Raw genomic sequence first — 18,248 nt, forward strand, 5'->3', positions numbered from 1 at the left:
GCCTCAATGGCTGCACAACACCGCCATCACTGCTGAAACAGCCCATGTCGTCCCCGGGGTGAAGCAGAACTTCCCATGAATTCGCTTTAGGTTTTACCCTCTGAAGAGCCCCCTCCCCCACGGCTACTCAATCCCCCAAACCCCCGTGCACCACCCCCACACATTCTCCCTGCAGACAGCTCTCTGGCACCTTTCCATCCAGGTTGGCGACGCTGCAGTTGCACTCAGTGGCCCCGTAGAACTCGCCAATCTGCTTGATCCGGAAGCGTTGGGTGAACTGTTCCCAGATGGAGGGTCTCAGCCCGTTGCCGATGGCCAGGCGGACACGATGCTTCGTCTCTGCCTCCCGCACGGGCTGGTTCAGCAGGTACCGACATATCTCTCCGATGTACTGAATGACCTGGAGGAGTCGTAAGTGACAGGCACAGTTAGGACAAACGCCATGATCTCAGCTAACAGCAATGCAGCTGCTAACGGCGGGCCCCCTCTGTGGAGGCTGAATGCAAGCGCTGTGCCAAGTGTGGGAGCCGGGGCCTTCACGCTAGCAGGAGACGCAGTGCTTGGTCCGTCAAAAAGGAAGAGCGGGCACGTCTGGTGCTGTGGGAGTAGTACTGTTGCCGCTTCTACTCGTGGGCTGAGAGGACTATATTGCTTTGGACACCGGTTTCCTTGCAGTTCTGGCACTCCTATCTAAGCTGGGTTGGCATTTGTGTGGACTAGTGCAGCAGTATGAGCCATTGAAGACAAGGCCTGTGTTCGGGCACACCCACTTAGGACAATGCACGTGCACACTGGGAAGCTATGGTGCCCTGGTAAGGGCAATGTAGCCATGTCTGATGACACAGCACAGCACAACTGCTGTGCTCTTACACGGGCAGAGGGGCAAGCCGAATGTGGGCGCAGACACACAAGCCAGCTGGGCACACACTTTTTAGTGGAGTGGGCATTTCTAGTCCAAGGACCTGGGGTGTGTGCAAGGGGCAGTTATGCGAATCTTCACACTTCTGATAAGGCAAAGCGACCATCTAATGCACCCTGGTACTGAAAGCAGGGGTACTTACCGTGCAGTTGTACTTCACGCAATCGTCCCAAAATCGACTGGCAGAAAACTTTTTCCTGATGACCACGGTGATCCCATAGAGCAGGCACTGCCCCATGCCCATGGTGTTGCCTGGAGGATGGATGAGGTGCAAACAGCAGAAAATTAGGAGAAAATAAAATAACAGCAATGCTAAGTGAAATGTCTGAGAACTGTGGTCTCCCCTACCGGGATGTGTGCACTTCTGCCCTTAATCTGGAAACACCCTTCAGCATGTAAGAGGTCTAAGCCCCATGAGTATTACCTGGAACGGTTTGTAAGTGGCCCATGTCACCTGAAGTGCTTCTATCATTGAAAGACTCTTCTGCCCTCCTGGTTTACTCCCACGTGAGAAGATAACAAAATGGTGGCAGGGCCCATGGCACAAGCACTGCCCCCTTCTACAAAGAAAGCAACCACCATGATGCTGCTGAGTGCACTATGTGAGCACCCCTACTGTCCCAGATGCAGAGGGGTACCTGAACCCCCCCAGAGCTCACCTGCACTGTGGTAGAGGGGCAGACAGTTGTACATGATGTCTGAAGGTTGCAGGCGGTAACTGTAATAGCCAAAGGCAGCGATGCGGTAATACCTGTGGGAGAGGATGTGGTGCAGGGAAAGGTTACACCAACACATCGTCGCGATGACCAGATTAAGAAAAACACAAACCTATAAACCATGGACTGTTAACCAAGAACCCACCTGCTGTGGACTACGATAGCTGCCTTTGGCATCCCGGTGGTCCCAGATGTATAGATGAAGAACAGGCGCCCTAAAAAATACAGAGAAGCAGTGAAACTCCTGGCTTCTTCCCATCCTTCCTAAAACACGGAATATGAGAATTAGATACGGAAATGAGCAGCAAACGTTCAGGGCATCTACAGAAGCGTATTACGTTAACTCTTCAGCACTCTAACAAATACTGGCTCCTCCCATTCCTTGGTAAATATGATGCTGGCCCCACCCACTGCCCTGTAGAATCCACTACTGGCTTATCCGATTTCCTGCTAGATCCGACACCAGTTCAACCCATTCCATTTAAGACCCGTTCCCGGCACATGTAATTGACCTGATCTGGTGGATCTGATACAGGTGGATTCCATACCCCGATATGTGCAATAATGATCATCCCATTCCCCTTCCGATGGATCCCAATGCTGTCCCGTAACACCATCCTCGATACATTCTGCCCCAGATTTATCCAGTTTCTACATGTACCTCAAAGCTGGCTTAACCTGGGAGTCTTAAAAATATTCGATTCATCCACCATAAGGTGGAGCTCAACGCTGTCCGGTTTAATCCTGTAGCGAACTAAGCAGCGCCTGACAGCAAATGGCAGCTGCCAAGCCCTCGATAAAAAAAAAAAAAAAAAAAAAATATATATATATATGTATACACACATAAATGACCATAAGAGGTGCGGGAGCTGCTGGACGAGCAGGTAGGGGGGAAGCAAACGGAGGGGGCAAGGGTGCAATGGAGGCACACAAATGATGTACCCACATTTGGTACTCAAATATGCACTAGGTTAAAGAGAAAGGCACCCTTAAAAGTCAAGTATATATTTTAAAATGGTTATGCCAAAGACCTGCCAACCAAACAGAATGCCCACGTTTGGGAATCCTGGAAACATTCTTGCCAAGTAACCAGTGTCGACTGCCAGGGAGGAGGGGAGTCACTGCCCCTAGCCACTACAGTCCTGAGTCCCACTGGACTCTATGTTGGGTACAGCTTGCAAACTAGCTAACCAGTTTTCACGGTCTCTCAAAATGCGTATTTTCCTTGCATGGGCCTTTATCCCAGGCTCTCCCTGCTGCTGTACAATTGTTCGAGTAGAGGGGCACCAAAGATGTAGGGGTCACCCACTGGGAGTCACAGTGGCCATAAGACACTGATCCTACTGAAAAAAAAATAACTATGGCTTTATCTGGAAATCTTTTGAAAATATAACTAGGATGATGACTGAAAGGGTTAAAATTCCAGATCGAATTCCTATAGCAATTGATAGCCTCCCCCCCATTGTTTGGGGAAGATGACCAATAATTGTGAGGTCCCACAATAGTGTTAAGATGCAGGCTCCCCTTCTCGACTTGTGAAGGTGAGGGGGCATCTCCTCAAACTGGTTGTCTTTCTTTCTTCCCCTGGGCAGCTGAGCTGTGCGACTGCAGGGCTCCTGGGCAATCTCTTTTTTTGGATCTGTCCTGCTGCACAGGTTCTGTCAGCTGGCTCGCTTCTCTTGGATGTGAAGCCATAATGTTGGGTTTGGGCCTAACTAAAGACATTGGAGGTGAGGTGTAGAAATACTAAGTGTAAAGAAAGTCAATGGAAACTACTATTAAACTCAAATCTATGAGTACGTCTTACCTACACGTTCACCAACCATTATTTAAATGCTATCATTATTGTTATTTCATAGCCCAGATCCTTGAGTCCCATTTACTTCCGGTTATGTAGGAATGATTCTTTATTCATAACTTTAAAATCAGTCAGTCATTATTAGAACCACACACATTACTAAAATAAATAGGGTTATAGAGTACAGTTACCAAATTGTACTACCACGTTTTTAAAAGAAAAGACCATTTTTAGATCAGACTCTTAAGTTACTATAAGAAAGGCATAAGTCCTTAAGACCTGCTAACCTTCGGAATCATTCTGACCACATGAGTGTGGAGGCGGGTCCTCAAGAGGAGGTACGACCGAGGTACTCACAGGCATGGTAGGACATTTGGAGGTGATGGGACTGGTGAGGAGGGTTGGTTTTGTGCCATGTCTTGCCACTCCTAACTCTCCACAAACAACAGATAGAAGAATTCTGAAGTCCCCTTCTTTATCCTAAGTGCAGAGCCACCACATGCGAGCTGGAAACCTATTCTGTATAGTAGTTTCCAGTTCATCCTGTGCTCACCGTGTGATACCAGCACATCACCGACCATGCCATGTGTGTCACACTAAGATTTTTTGTTTTACTAATGTTATCACAGAAAAGCCTCAACCTAAAAAAACGTAAACTATACATAAGGGGTCTGGTTTATGAAATTTTGCGAAGGAATAATATATAAGCAAACGCTGATCAATGCATACGCAGCCCTTCATTTACTAATGTTAGATTTATAGCCGATTTCAGGGGATTTATTTATACTTGGATTTCCTTTGGATCATGTCACTTCTTCCTGCCAGGTGCAGACCACCCCTCCTCGCAGGTCGACGTGTCTTCATTCTCCTTTGTTTTCAAGCAGCAAATCTAGGCTTCCCAAGTCTCAGGCTCAGGGTGGAGGAAGAGAAGCAAACCAAGAAGAGGTTCCACTCCTGGCTCTTCTGCCTTCTCATCTCCCAATGCTGGTGCACAGGACCTCTTTGGTGCCCGGTAGAAACAATGAACAAAGTGCTGGCTGCGGAGAGTAGCACGTATCCTCCTTTGGTGTTCAAGCAAGGATCCAATCCTTGGGAAACATTCTTCCCACACTTAAAAATGTGCAAGGTCCCTGCTCTGCTGCCCCTCCTGAGGTTTGTTTGATCTGTCTGAGGTGCATGTGGTAGGACTGTCTGGGAGGCCATGATACAGAGGGTTGTTGGTCAAAAAGAGGGAAGGAGGGAGCTCAATCTGGCAGGGGGCTCTGCTACATAGAAGGGCAGCCAAAGCAAGTCTTTTTAGGGTCTAGCCTACGTTGCATGCGCTCGCGCATGGGTATTGCAGCAAGACGCTTTAGTTACTAGAGAAGGGCTCGGAGCCCTGTCGATGTCAAGTCAGTGTGTTTCATTGGTTCGTGGGCTTGCTTAGTAAAATCTGCTTGCTTTCATTAGTGGAAGGCATGCACAGGTCATGCCTTTTCCGGTGATTAGCCCTCCTCAAGCGCAGCGACCAAGTACAGAAAACATGCGAGGCTCGCTGTTTTCTGTCGGATCGTGGACTACTTTTTCTCTATTTTCCTAGCGCAATTTTGCTTGGCAGAAGTCAAGCGCTTTACACAGTTAATTTCACTTTTTCGGTTACGTACATAAAAGCACTTTTGCCGATAGATTAAAAGTTGGGTTAGGAGTTTACAACGCGATCAGCTCTAACATGAGCAAACTCAAGACCCGTTGCATTGCAAATGCTTGTTTAATTTGGGGAGGAAAATAGATGCGTGTGTGGGGTCTGGCCATCAGGCCTGCACAATAGAGGGTACAATTTTATGTTGCACAGCCCTGTGGTGTACTGTGAACTCCAGCATCCACCAGTCTCTTCAAACACATAATTCCACCCTTTGCCCTCAAACCCACATACTCAATATTTACTATATGCACCCTTAATGCATGCCCCATGTCTGAATCGACATTTACCTGGGGTAGTAGAATTCAGACCATCTAAAGTAGTCTACAGGTAAGAAGACACGTACACCTGACTACAAAATAGGTTGTCGCCACCACCAGTACTGCATCGCCTGAGCAGTGGATACTACCAAAAAGGGGTTACTTTTGTGCCCCTGACATTGGAGTCCAAGTTCTGCTGTCCCACAGTCAAGTGAACGAGAGAACCTTGAGTGGGCTCACACTCTTATCGGGCTCAGTGGGGGAAAATGCACAGGACTGTTGAAAACCGCGTGGAAGACTTAACTCACCACAAGAGAAATGTAGAGCAACAACGTCAGCCCTGTGATGTATATAACATCTCTACATTCGAGATTTGAAGCACACAACCCAGTCAAAAAGGGAAAACGGTGAGGATGAAACTGTTAGCCAGTGACATATGAGCTCCTGAATGTCTGATCTACTAAAGATGGTCTACTGAATACCGCAAGCGCCCTGGAGTGCATTATTTTTAACACACTGAAGTGGGATAAGTAGCTGGTGGGCAGAAGCTAAGCCTACCTCCAATGGCTTAACGCAAAGCCATGGGGCGCCCTGTAGAATGTGATGAGGGGGTCTCTTAGTCTGCTTTAGTCCACAGAGATTCATTGGCCTTGAAGTGAATGGGAGCCCGCTGAAGTGCTTGGCCCCATAGGTGTTGGGAGCCCTTGTATTGCAAAGGCTTGTATTACGCCTCTGCTTACCTACCGAGGAGGGCAGTACTCAGTAAGCACGGTCCTGGGCAACACCTGCCCTTATATTATTACAACATGTACTTTCTCTGCTGGGCTACTGACCAGGGAGCGGCCATGACCCAACCATGAATGCCCCTCAGCCCATTCAAACCACAGCTACTCCGTTGTTGGGTTGGGTTGGCATTTCAGTCAGGGCGCATTAACAAGCGGCTCCCTCAGTATTAAATTTTTTTATTTCTTTTATGAATGAACAATTCTCCCACAATTTAGCACTTTTGCAGCCATGGGGGAAAAAATTCTAGAGACAGAAAAAAGCAATTTAAGTGTTAGCGCCCGTTTAGTCACTGGATGGCAGATTTTAATGACAATATTCAATGTAGATGACAGCGCAAACTATCTTAACCCCCTAAATACTTCTGCGCCTTAAACTAGACCATATTCATACCTTTTATCCACTAGTGGAAAAAATGTTTAATTCTTACAAATATGCTGCATTATAGATAGAGTAACGCCTGCGGACTGCAGGAATGGTGCATAAGAATTACTCAACAATATGGTACATCACAATTCTGCATCATACTGTCGAAACTGGCAGCGTAATATAGTGGTAATAGCTTCAGGGACCTTGTATGTGTGAACGAACACGAGAGCCTGTGACACAATTTGATTTGGAAAAACGTCTCTGTATTCAAGTGGAGACCTGTCGTACTAAGCACAGATAGCCCTTTCCCCCTCCTAAAAAATGTTTGCAAGTGTGTACGAAAAGAAGGGCCCCTTGGGCAACGTGCAACTGCAGACCAGTCAGCACCAGCAGAGTAGCCAGAACAACTCTTCAAAAATGTCTGGTTCTTCTATGACACAACTCAAGAGGGCTGAAAATTGGAAATTTATCAATATGGTTCAAGCATGTCTTCATGGGAAGTACCAGACATCTAAGACGTAGGCAAGGAGAGAGGCTGGAGTACAGGTACTTTTCAGCAGCATCTGCTCCGTGGATCCCAAAGGTAGCCACACCATGGCATCTGACAAAGAAACTAGGGCCAGATGTAGGAAAGGATTTGCAACTCGCAAACGGCAAAAACTGCAGTTTGCGAGTTGCAAATCGCATTTTCCTATGCAGAAATGCATTCTGCGAGTCGGACCGACTCGCAAAATGCATTTCAGAATCACAAATAGGAAGGGGTGTTCCCTTCCTATTTGCGATTCCTAGTGGTATGCAATACCATTTGCGACCGCATATGCGGTCGCAAATGGTGTTGCAGTTACCATTCACTTCAAGTGGATGGTAACCCACTCGCAAATTGGAAGGGGTCTCCATGGGACCCCTTCCAGTTTGTGACTGGTCCCAAAAACATTTTTTCAGGGCAGGGAGTGGTCCAAGGGACCACTCCCTGCCCTGAAAAAATACCGAAACTAAAGGTTTCGTTTTTTTTTTTAAGTGCAGCTCGTTTTCCTTTAAGGAAAACGGGCTACAATTAAAAAAAAAAAACTGCTTTATTTAAAGCAGTCACGAACACGGAGGTCTGCTGACTACAGCAGGCCTCCATGTTTGCGAGTGCCCATAGTCGGTATGGGGCCGCAATTTGCGACCCACCTCATGAATATTCATGAGGTGGGTCATTGCGACCCCATACCGACTCGCAGACGGTGTCTGAGACACCGTTCTGCATAACATTTTGTGAGTTGCAAATAGCGAGTCGCTATGACTCGCTATTTGCAACTCGCAAAATGTTTCTTTGCTACATCTGGCCCCTACTTCCTAGCAGGCCGCAAGCTGTAGGTAAATAGCGCCTTTCCTTCAGTACTGTGGTTGCGTGAACACAAAGCAGATGCCCCACTAGCCGCCCGCCGCCAACCAACAAATATGAGTGTGTGATATTTAACGTGCCCCCCACCCCAAAAAAAATGCCCACTTTTCGGACGAGCCATTACTTGTTCCCGTTAAAAGCAGTACGCAGGTTGACATTTCTATTATTTACTAAAATTGGCTCCCTTTCCGGACAACTATTATGAGTCACTGGCCTGGAGTGGTGGGCTCAAGATTCAAAACAAGCTTTGGCAAAGCCAAAAGGTCTCGTCTGTGCAAGAGCTTTTGGCTTTGCCAATGTGTTTTAACCATGTTATACACCAGTGGAGCTGCTGTTCATTGTGACGTAGGAGTGGTGTGGAGTGTTGTGGCTTAGAGTGGCATAGATTGGTGTGCCGTGGAGTGTTGTAGAGCAGCACAGAGTGGCGTAGAGTGGAGTGTTGTCAATTAGAGTGGAGTGGTGTACAGTGGAGTGATGTAGAGTGGCACAAAGTGAAGGGGTATTGATTGGAGATGTGCAGAATGGATTAAAGGGGCATAGAGTGAAGTGGAGTAGAGTGTCAGACTGGAGTGGCAGAGTGGAGCAGTGTAGAATGGAGTTGAGTGGCGCAGAGTGGCATATCGGAGAGTATCATGGAGTGCAGGATTGTAGAGTGGAGTGTCGTAAAGTAGAGTGCTATAGTTGGTAAGTAGAGTAGAATGTTGTAGCATAGAATGACAGAGTGGAGCAGAGTGGCGTAAATAAAGTGGAGTGTAGTATTGTCAGAGTGGAGGGGCGTAGAGTCACAAAGCATAGAGTGGAGTTAAGTGTCACAGATTGAAGTAAAGCATTCTAGAGTGGAGTGCCACAGAGTGGAATGAAATGCCTAGAGCGGACTGGAGTGAGTGGAGTGGTGTAAAATAGTTTAGTAAAATGTCAGAGTGGTGTGGTGTAGCATTGAGTGGCACAGAGTGGAGTAAAGTGGCGTAGAGTGAAGTGGTGCAGAGTGGCATAGACTGTCAGACAGGAGTGGCGTAAAGTGGAGTGACAGTTGAGTGAGGTGGCACAGAGTAGAGTGGACTGGCGTAGAGAAGTGTGCTGTGAAGTGGTGCAGAGTACAGTAGAGTGGTGTAGAGTGTATTAGCACAGAGTATAGTAGTGCACAGCAGCATAGAGAGGCATAGAGTGCAGTGGGGTAGAGTTGAGTGGTGCAGAGTAGAGAGGCATAGAGTGCAGTGACAGAGTGGAGTGGCATGAAGTGGAGTATTCGTGGTGTGGTATTGATCTACCATTACAGACAACACATTTTCAATTGAAAAGACAATTACATTTGCACAGACATAATATTACTAATAAAAGTATACAGCGCACAAACAATAATGTCCAGAAATGTCATCACCTAGTGTATTGATTTCTTTTGACCATATTAAATTATTTTTTTTCACCACATTTGAGAAAGCCATTCCTTTCACAGCAAAATAGTTACATTAATCCTATTACTTTGAAGTCAGAAAACAAAAAGTAAACACCAAGCTCCCTCGGAAGACAGCCTGACATTTGACCTGTCTTTGAATACACGGCAAATATGACAAGATAAGAACAATATTTAAAGGCCTGTTTACAGAAAGCCAGCACTGTGGAAGAATACAGTTAACAGGGTATGCTCACTGGAAGGGACAAAAACAAGCAGGGCAGCCTAAAGCACATAAAGCCAGGAAATAGAAAGAAAGTCAATGTGAGTTACAAACCAAAAAGACAATGGTAAGTAATTGGTGGAATGCATTGCCAGGGAAGCTTTCTGAAAGTCCACAAGATGTCTAGCAAACCAGACAGCTGTGCTGTCTGCTAAGCTTCGACCTAAACAACCAAAGCTGGCATAGAGGACATTTTGGCGTCAAAGGCAGGAGGGCTCCACTCGTCCAGAATATTTTGAAACACATCGAAAACTAATTTTGAAGCCACATTTTTGTACATTATATCATCAAAATAAGCTTTTAGGGTTAATATACCCTGCCAGCACATTTTACAAACAACATCGCTCATAACATAAATAGCCAAGAAGTATATCGAGCACTGCCTTCCTTGGTTTTTGAGCACAAGTCATTGCATCATCCCACTCGAATATGAATACATTAGTCGTATCGAAAAAAATGTGTTGTTCCTTCATTACTTTCCATGTACAATTGTTGTGCTGAATTTGTTATTGAAATAAGGCGCCAATCCTTTTGTTTTCCTAAAATAAATGTTAAGCACTGTCTGAAAATATGTTTTCATGCTAAAATATCAGTGATAGGCAGGAATGTAGCTTGTTTAGGGGCTGAAGGACAGTGTGATATCTAAAGATTACAGTGTTTTAATTGTGAGTCTGGACTCGGCAGTTCTAGACATCACTGCCTTCCCAGAGGCTGTCCTCTCTCTCTCGCCCCCCGACCCCCCCCCCCCTCCCCCCCCCACACACACACACACACACCAGTGGCATAAGGCAGCACGAAAAGGACCCCCTGCCGAATATGAAAGGGAGGCCTATGAGTCTTCCATATCTCACAGATACTCTTTGTTCTTGGCTGAATGGGTGCCCCTGGCGTGTTAGGAGGCTCCTCTCTCCTTACTTTACGCCTTGTACTCTCTACACTTTTATCATGTCTATGATGTTTACCTCGGCACCTTCTGCCCTTTCCCTTTCTCCCTCGCTTTCTGTAGCAATTACTAGCCTTCCCATTTTACGCGGTCTCTCCCGCCATGTCTTCAGCAGCGGTGTCCGCCCACCCCTTCATGTCTTTCCCCGGGGCTTTCAGCAGTTCCCGGCCTGTGTACAGCTTTCCACAGGAACCCCCGCTTCCCCTCTCTGTGCCCTCCCCTTCTCTCGCCAGCAGTGCCCCTCTGTAGAGTCAGCAGTCCCCACCCGCTGCTCTTCCCGCGTGGTTCCTGGCCTCCAACGAACATGTCCCACCTGTCCCTTCTTCCCCTTTCCAGACCCCTTTCTCCTCCCCCCGTAGCCCGCCCCTTCTGGTTCTCAGCTCCTCTCTTCTGTCAGAATTTACCACCCCCTCCCCCGCCTCCCTTAACTAACCAACGGGACCAAAAGTTTTTAAAACCGTGTCCCAAAGACATTGTCAACAAGGACAAATGTGACAGTACGCTTGTTGTGGTTTTATTCTTAGGTCACAAACAAACTGCATTTTGAATTATTTGAGGGTTAAACCGCGCGCATCAGAAATGACTGTGTAGCCAACAGTTAAAGCTTTGCCCTGGTCAGAAGATTTTAACTGAGTGCTCTGGAACACCAATGCAGACACGGGGTGGACAGGGAAACGGCCTACCTGGGCCTCAAGACCTGGAAGGGACTTTTGTGTGTCCTGATGACACCAGTATACATGTCAACTTTTGGAAGGAGAAAAGAGGACGATTTTAAACAAGCAATGGCAAAGCCAACAGGTCTCACCTATACAAGAGCTATTGGCTTTGCAATGTACTGTTGCCATGTCGTACATTAGTGTGGCTGCTGTTTAGCATGGTAAAAGGTAGTGGTGTGGAGTGTTGCAGAGTGGAGTGGAACAGGGGCGAGTACAGTGTCTTACAGCTGAGTTCAGGAGAGTAGAGTTCAGTAGTTCCCGTGGCAAAGTGAGTGGAGTGGCATAGGGTGGAACAGAGGGAGTGGATTGGAGTGGACTGAGGTAGTGGGGTGGGCTGGAGCAGAGTACGGTGGGGTGAATGAAGTGGGTGGATTGGAGTGGGGTGGATTAGACTGAACTGATAGTACTAGGGTGGGGTGGATTAGACTGACTGGAGTGGGGTGGACTGGATTCATTTGAATGGAGTTGGGTGGACTGGACAGGAGTGGACTAGTCCAGAGTTGAGTGGATGGATTGGAGTGCAGTGGATTGGGTACAGCAGGTTGGATTGGGCTAGAGTGGGTGGACTGGACTAAAATGGGATGGGTAGAGTGGGGTGGGGTGGAGTAGGGTGGACTGAAGGAAGCGGGGTAGTGTGGAGTAGATTGGGTCAAGGTCGATTGTATTGGATTGGGGTAGGGTGACTTGACCTGGGATGGGGTGGATTGTAGTTGGGTGAATTGGACTGGAGTAGGGTGGATTGGACTGGAGTGGGGTAAAATTGAATGGGATGGATTGGATTGGGTGAAATGAGGTGGAGTGGATGGGGGATGGACTGGAGTGGGATGGAGTAGGGAGGGATGGATTGGAGTGGGATAGGGTGAGTGGATTGGAGTGGCTTTTTTGGAGTGTGGTGGTTTGGAGTTGACTGCATTTGAGTAGGGTGGATTGTGGTGGATTGGACTGAAGTGAGGTGGACTTCACTGGAGCGTGCTGAATTGGGCTGGAGTGGGGGGATTGGAATGGAGTGGAGTGGATTGGACTGGGCTGAATATGATTGGTGTATGGTGGATAGGATCAGTGTGAAGTGGAATGGGTTGGTGTGAGATGGATTGGATTGGTGTGGGTTGGATTAAGGTGGCCTGGAGTAGAATGAATTGGTGTGGAGTGGGGTGGACTTGAGTAGAATAGGGTGGATTGAAATAGGGTAAGGTAGATTTGAGTACAGTGGGGTAGACTGAAGCAGAATGGGTAGAACCTGATTAGAGTGAGGAGGACTGTAGTAGAGTGGGTGAGGTGGATTGGAATAGGGTGGATTGAAATGGGAGCGGTGGATTTGGGTAAGGTGTGTACGGTGGATTGGAGTGAGGTGGAATACACTGAGGTGGGGTGGATTGGATTGGAGTGGGGTGATGTGGATTGAGTGGGGTGAATTGATTGGAGTGGGGTGAAGAGGATTGGGCAGGGGGCTGGACTGGACAAGGTGGATTAGTTTGGATTAGGGTGGGGTGGATTGGACTGAAGTGGCAAGAACTGGATTAGAGTTGGGTGGATTGGATTGGTGTGGAGTGTGGTGGATTGGACTGGAGTGGGGAGGAGTAAGGTAGTGTGAGGAGGAGTGGATTGGACTGGGGTAGGGTGGATTAAGGTGAACTGGATTGGCCTCGGGTGGAATAAAGTGGATTGGTCTAGAGTGGGATTGACTGGGGTGAGGTGGTGGATTAGAGTGGGTTGATTGGGTTAGACTGGATTCGGGTGTTTGATTGTAGCGGGATGGGTTGGGTTAGTTTGATATGTGGTTGTTTGGAGTGGGATGGGTTGGACTGGAGTGGGGTGGGTTGGACTGTGGTGAACTGGAGTGAGGTAGACTGGACTGGGGTGGATTGGATTGGTGTGGGGTGGACTGAAGTGGGGTGAATTAGGATGGAGTGGACTGGGGTGAGGTGGACTGGATTGGAGCAGAACCCCAAGCCTGGTACTACCAGGAGGTTGGTCATATCTCAGAAGTTTATGGAGTTCTTATTGGCCCTGGACCAGGACATTCCTTTTGCAGGACATCTTGGGAAAAGCAAAACGTGGGACAGACTTTCACTGGCCCCACATCTAAAGACACCAAGGAGTTTTGTCGCTCCTGTGTCACTTGCCACGCCAGTGGCAATTCAGGTGGCATTACCAAGGCCCCCTTACTTCCACTACCAGTAGTTGGGGTTCCCTTTGATAGTGTAGAGATTGACATTGTTGGTTCCCTTGACCCTCCTATAGCCTATGACAACAGATTTATTGTGGTGGCGGTGGACCATGCCACCAGGTACCAAGAAACTATCCTCCTAAACCCACTACAGCACCTGCAGTGGCCAAAACCATTCTAGTAATCTTTCCAGATTGGGATTCCCTAAGCAGGTGGTGTCAGACAGGGATGCAAACTTCATGACTGGCTACCTGAAAGCAATGTGGAAGAAGTGTGTTGTAACTTACACATTCAACACCCCTTACTATCCACAAGGAAACGAGTTAGTTGAGCCAACAAAACCCTTAAAGGTATAATTGGACTCTGAAATACTCAGGAGGAGACAGGGAGTCCTGCTACCTTGCCTTCTTTTTGCCTACCGAGAGATTCTACAGAAGGGAGTGGGTTACAGCCCATTTGAGCTTCTGTTTTGGCATCCATTTAGGGGTCCTCTTTGTCTTGTGAAGGAGGGATGGGAGCAATCTCTCAAATCCCCCAAACAGGACATTGTGGATTATGTAGTAGGCCTACGGTCACATATGGCTGAGTAGATGAAGGCCACTAAAAACCTTGAGGCCAGCCAAAGCTGCAAAAGCAATGTCATGACCAAAAGACTCTGCTGACTGTTCACCAGCCAGGATAGAAAGTGTGGGTTTTGGAGTCTGTGGCCCCAAAAGCACTCCAAGCACTCCAAGACAAGAGGAGTGTCCCCTACACAATTGTGGAGAAGGGTGAGGTTATCAATTTAGTTGACCTGGCTACTGCAAGAAGTCCCCGCAGGATGCTTCATGTGAACTGCCTAAAGCCTTATTTCGACAGGGCTGACATGAGCTTGCCCATGGCCACTGATGAGGGACAGGAAGAAGAGTGACTCCCTGACCCTGTTGATGGTTCAGAGGATGGGGTAGTCTTTGCTGATTGCCTCACTGAACTCCAACAAGCTGACTGCAGACAAGTTCTCAGTCAATTTTCAGAACTCTTTTCCCCTGATACCCAGTCAGACCACCTGGCGTGCACATGATGTGGACACAGGTGATAGTCTGCCTGTCAAGAACAAAATATACAGGCAGCCTGACCATGTCAAAGACTGCATCAGGGCAGAGATCCAAAGGATGCTTGAGTTAGTTAGGGGTTATTGAACCTTCAGACAGCCCTTCGGCTAGTCGTGTAGTGCGTGTGCCCAATTCTCATTCCCAGGGTAGAAAGAAAGAAATTAGGTTTTGTGTAGACTACAGTGGCCTCAGTCCAGTCACTAACACTGATCTCTATCCTATCCCCACAGCAGGTGAGTTGATTGATACTCTGGCTACAGCCAAGTATCTCAGCATTTTTGGTCTGACTGCAGGCTATTGGAAGATCGAATTAACTGATGGTGCTAAACCTAAAACCGCATTTTCCACTCCTGGTGGGCATTATCATTTCACTGTGATGCCCTTTGGCTTGAAAAATGCACCTGCCACATTCACATTCCAGAAGTTAGTGAATTAAATTCTGGCAGGCCTGGAAGACCTTAGTGCAGTTTATCTAGATGATATTGCTGTCCTTATCTTCACGTGGCAGATCACCTGGTCCACCTCAGAAGTGTCCTTGAGGCCTTAAAAAGGCAGGCCTCACTATCAAGGCTACCAAATGGCAGATAAGGCAGAGCAAAATTGTTTACCTGGGCCACTTGGTGGGTGGAGGACAAGTTCAACCTTCACAGAGCAAAATCCAAACTATTGTGTATTGGGTTGCTCCAACTACTCAGACTCAGGGCAGAGCTTTTCTGGGCCTGATTGGGTATTACAGGAGATTTGTAAAAGGGTATGGCTCTCTTGTGACTCCCTTGAATGCTCTCACATCAAAGAAGATGCCTAAAAAGGTACCATGTACAGTTGGCTGTCAAGAGGCCTATGATGCCCTGAAAAAGGGCATTTGCTCAGCTCCAATAATTAAAAACCGTGACTACACCAAACAATTCATTGTTCAGACAGATGCTTCAGAAATAGGAATAGGAGCAGTACTATCTCAACTTAATGAGGAGGGCCAGGATCAACCAGTAGCTTTAATCAGCAGAAGGTTAGCCCCCAGACAGAAAAGTTGGTCAGCTTTCGAGAGGGAGGCCTTCGCTGTGGTCTAGGCCCTGAAGACGTCGAGGCCCATTTTTGGCACTCACTTCATCGTTCAAACAGACCACAAGCTCCTCTTGTGGCTTAAACAGATGAAGGCTGAAAATCCAAAACTTTTGAGGCTGCCCATTTCCTTATAAGGAATGGGCTTTTCAGTAGAACATAGACCTGGGAGTAACCATACCAACACAGATGGACTTTCTAGATATTTCCACTTAGAAAATGAAGACTCACCTAGGTAAGGCTAATCTTGCCCTCTTTTGTTTGGGGGTTGGGGTGTGTAGGAAAGTAGCACCTTTCTGGCACAGTTACCCCCACCTTTTTGCCTAGTGTCAGTGTTTTTAGACTGTGGTACACTGGGATCCTGCTAACCAGAACCCCAGTGTCAGTGCTCTTGCCCCTAAATGTAGTTATAAGTTAAGTTTTACACCCTCAATTGGCATACTGGTGCACCCATGTAAGTCCCTAGTATATGATATTTAGATACCCACGGTATTGGTACACCAGGGGCCCCCCATGGGCTGCAGCATGTATTGTGCCACCCATGTGGGGCCATGTAAACTGTGACTACAGGCCTGCCATTACAGTCTGTGTGAAATGGTGCGTACACCTTTCACTCCAGATATAAGGGTTGCCTTATATCATGGTCACTGCACTCTGACCCAGTAAGTCACCCCTAAGGTAGACTCTTTAGCCCAAGGGCAGGGTGCATGGTTCTAAGTGTGAGGGCACCCCTGCATGAGTGGAGGTGCCCCTACAAACCTCAGACTCCATTCTCTGGGCTTTGTAAGTGTGGGAAGTCATCTTAAGGTACGTATTGGACACCGGTCAAAACGAGTGTTCCAACTTCATAATGGCTTCCCTGAACATCGGCGTGCTTGGTATCAAACATGTTGGAGTGATGCAACTACACCAATTCCAGTGCTAGTTGCATGATACCACGTACTCTGGGGGTTTCCTAGGGGGATCCCCATGTCTGCCTGTACAGACTTGCAGGGTCTGCATGCCAGGCCGTGCTGCTGACCACAGACATTGTTCTGTTTGCCTGCTGCAAACCTAACTCAGGCAGGGGAAGGCAGAGCAAAGGATTTCCTGTAGGACAGAGGTAAGACCACCTCTTCCTTAGAAACAGATGTCTCTGGGATGGGGTGGGGGTGCCTCTGAGTGCCACAAGACTGCTTTGAAGGGCACATTGGGGGCCCTCCTTGCATAATCTGGTTTACACCAATACAGGAACCCCTGGTTCCCATTCTGGCACAAAACCACACAAAGGACAGGGGAGTGCCCCCCCCTGTCCAGCTCCTCCCCTAGGGAGGTCACAGAACTCTGCCAGTGGGCCACTTGATTCTGCCATCTTGGAAATAAGATGAGCAGAGGCCCATGGGAGCATCTGACTGGACAGACCAGCTGGGTGACGTCACGGACACCCTCTGATAGGTGGGTCACTGCAGTAAGTGTCCAACCCCCTTTCTGGGTTACTTAAAGGCTCCCCGGAGGGTGGGACCCTAGATCTGTCTGCAAGACTTCAAGAACCGTCTGCAAGTCTCCTCATTAAGACACTTCTGCAACCGGGACACAGGTAAAGATGCTGTTCTTTGCTGGAACAAGAAGCAAGACTGTAACAAGTAGGAGGGCTCCTACTGCAACTTTGTTTCCAAGTTCTGCAAAGACTTCTGCAAACCTGTGGCCCTGCATCGCCCAGAGTCACTGGGACTTTACCTGCACTTAGGAAAGCAAGAAGGAATCTCTCTTGGAGTGAAGGGGTCACTCCCCTGCATCTGCTGGCACCTCGACTACGATGACCAGCTTGTGGATCCCATGGTCCCTCAGACTCACCCAGGCTCCGCAGCACAGGTGGTGGTTCTGGGGCTCTCCAGAGGTCTGATCTATTTTCTTTGCAACTGGGAAGTTTGTGGTCCCTTGCTGGAGCCACTTGGCGGAACCGCTGTGCACAGCTTCTGCTTGTTGTTGTCAGTTCGAAGACCTCCAAGCTCAAAGAAGCCCCGGCCTCCAGCACATTCCAGCTCCAAGAACGATTTTCTCTCTGCAACTCCTGGGACATGGGTATCCCTCTTTGATGTGCTGTTCAGGCCTCCATGTGACTCGCTCTACCTGCTGCCAAAGGGTCCTGCTGGGGCCTCCACCAATTCCTCCTGGCTCTTCTGCGTGCTGACGGCTGGCCCTGGCCTACCTGCGAAGGTCAGATTACCTGGACCTTGCTGATCCCCGCAAACCCTGCAAACTCCATGCAACCCTTCCCTGCATTTCCCAAGGCTTATTAGTGGTCCTGCTGACCACTGACTCCTCTGCAATTCGACGGCCGGCGTGGGGCAGCTTGTGGATGACTCCTGGAATCCTCCTGCATTGCCTGGACTCCACAGCTGCACTTATTCGCCCACCGTACTTCAGGAAGCATCACAGAGAAGGGTTAAGATTGCCCTCTGCACCGCCTGGGCACATCTTGGTGGACAGGAACCTGTCCCCTCTCTCCTTAGGTCCTCTTTCTCTGGAATCCACACCTGGGTTGCACCAACCTGGTCCACGGGTTACTACAGCAGCTGGACAACCGAGATCCCCTCTGACTTCATTGGGAGGCTCTGACACGATTTCACCCCTATGCACCTGGGCTCCCTGGTTTAGGTACTCCACTGTTCTCGGTATCCACGGGTGAGGGCACTATCCAACCTCCCTT

General features: G+C 48.3%; 1 protein-coding gene across 1 annotated transcript in view; it reads right to left on the reverse strand.

Moving 5' to 3' along the window:
* SLC27A1 (solute carrier family 27 member 1) overlaps positions 1 to 18,248 on the reverse strand; it is a 125,988-nt gene that overhangs the window by 30,441 nt on the left and 77,299 nt on the right. Inside the window, exons 4-7 of the mRNA XM_069231743.1 lie at positions 1,781 to 1,850; positions 1,579 to 1,670; positions 1,062 to 1,171; positions 191 to 400 (exon numbers count right to left, since the gene is read on the reverse strand). Of these exons, the coding sequence (XP_069087844.1) occupies positions 191 to 400; positions 1,062 to 1,171; positions 1,579 to 1,670; positions 1,781 to 1,850 (482 nt within the window). The remainder of the gene's footprint in view (positions 1 to 190; positions 401 to 1,061; positions 1,172 to 1,578; positions 1,671 to 1,780; positions 1,851 to 18,248) is intronic.

This window comes from Pleurodeles waltl, chromosome 4_2 (assembly GCF_031143425.1).
Source record: "Pleurodeles waltl isolate 20211129_DDA chromosome 4_2, aPleWal1.hap1.20221129, whole genome shotgun sequence".
In the NCBI taxonomy this organism is placed as follows: Eukaryota; Metazoa; Chordata; class Amphibia; order Caudata; family Salamandridae; genus Pleurodeles; species Pleurodeles waltl.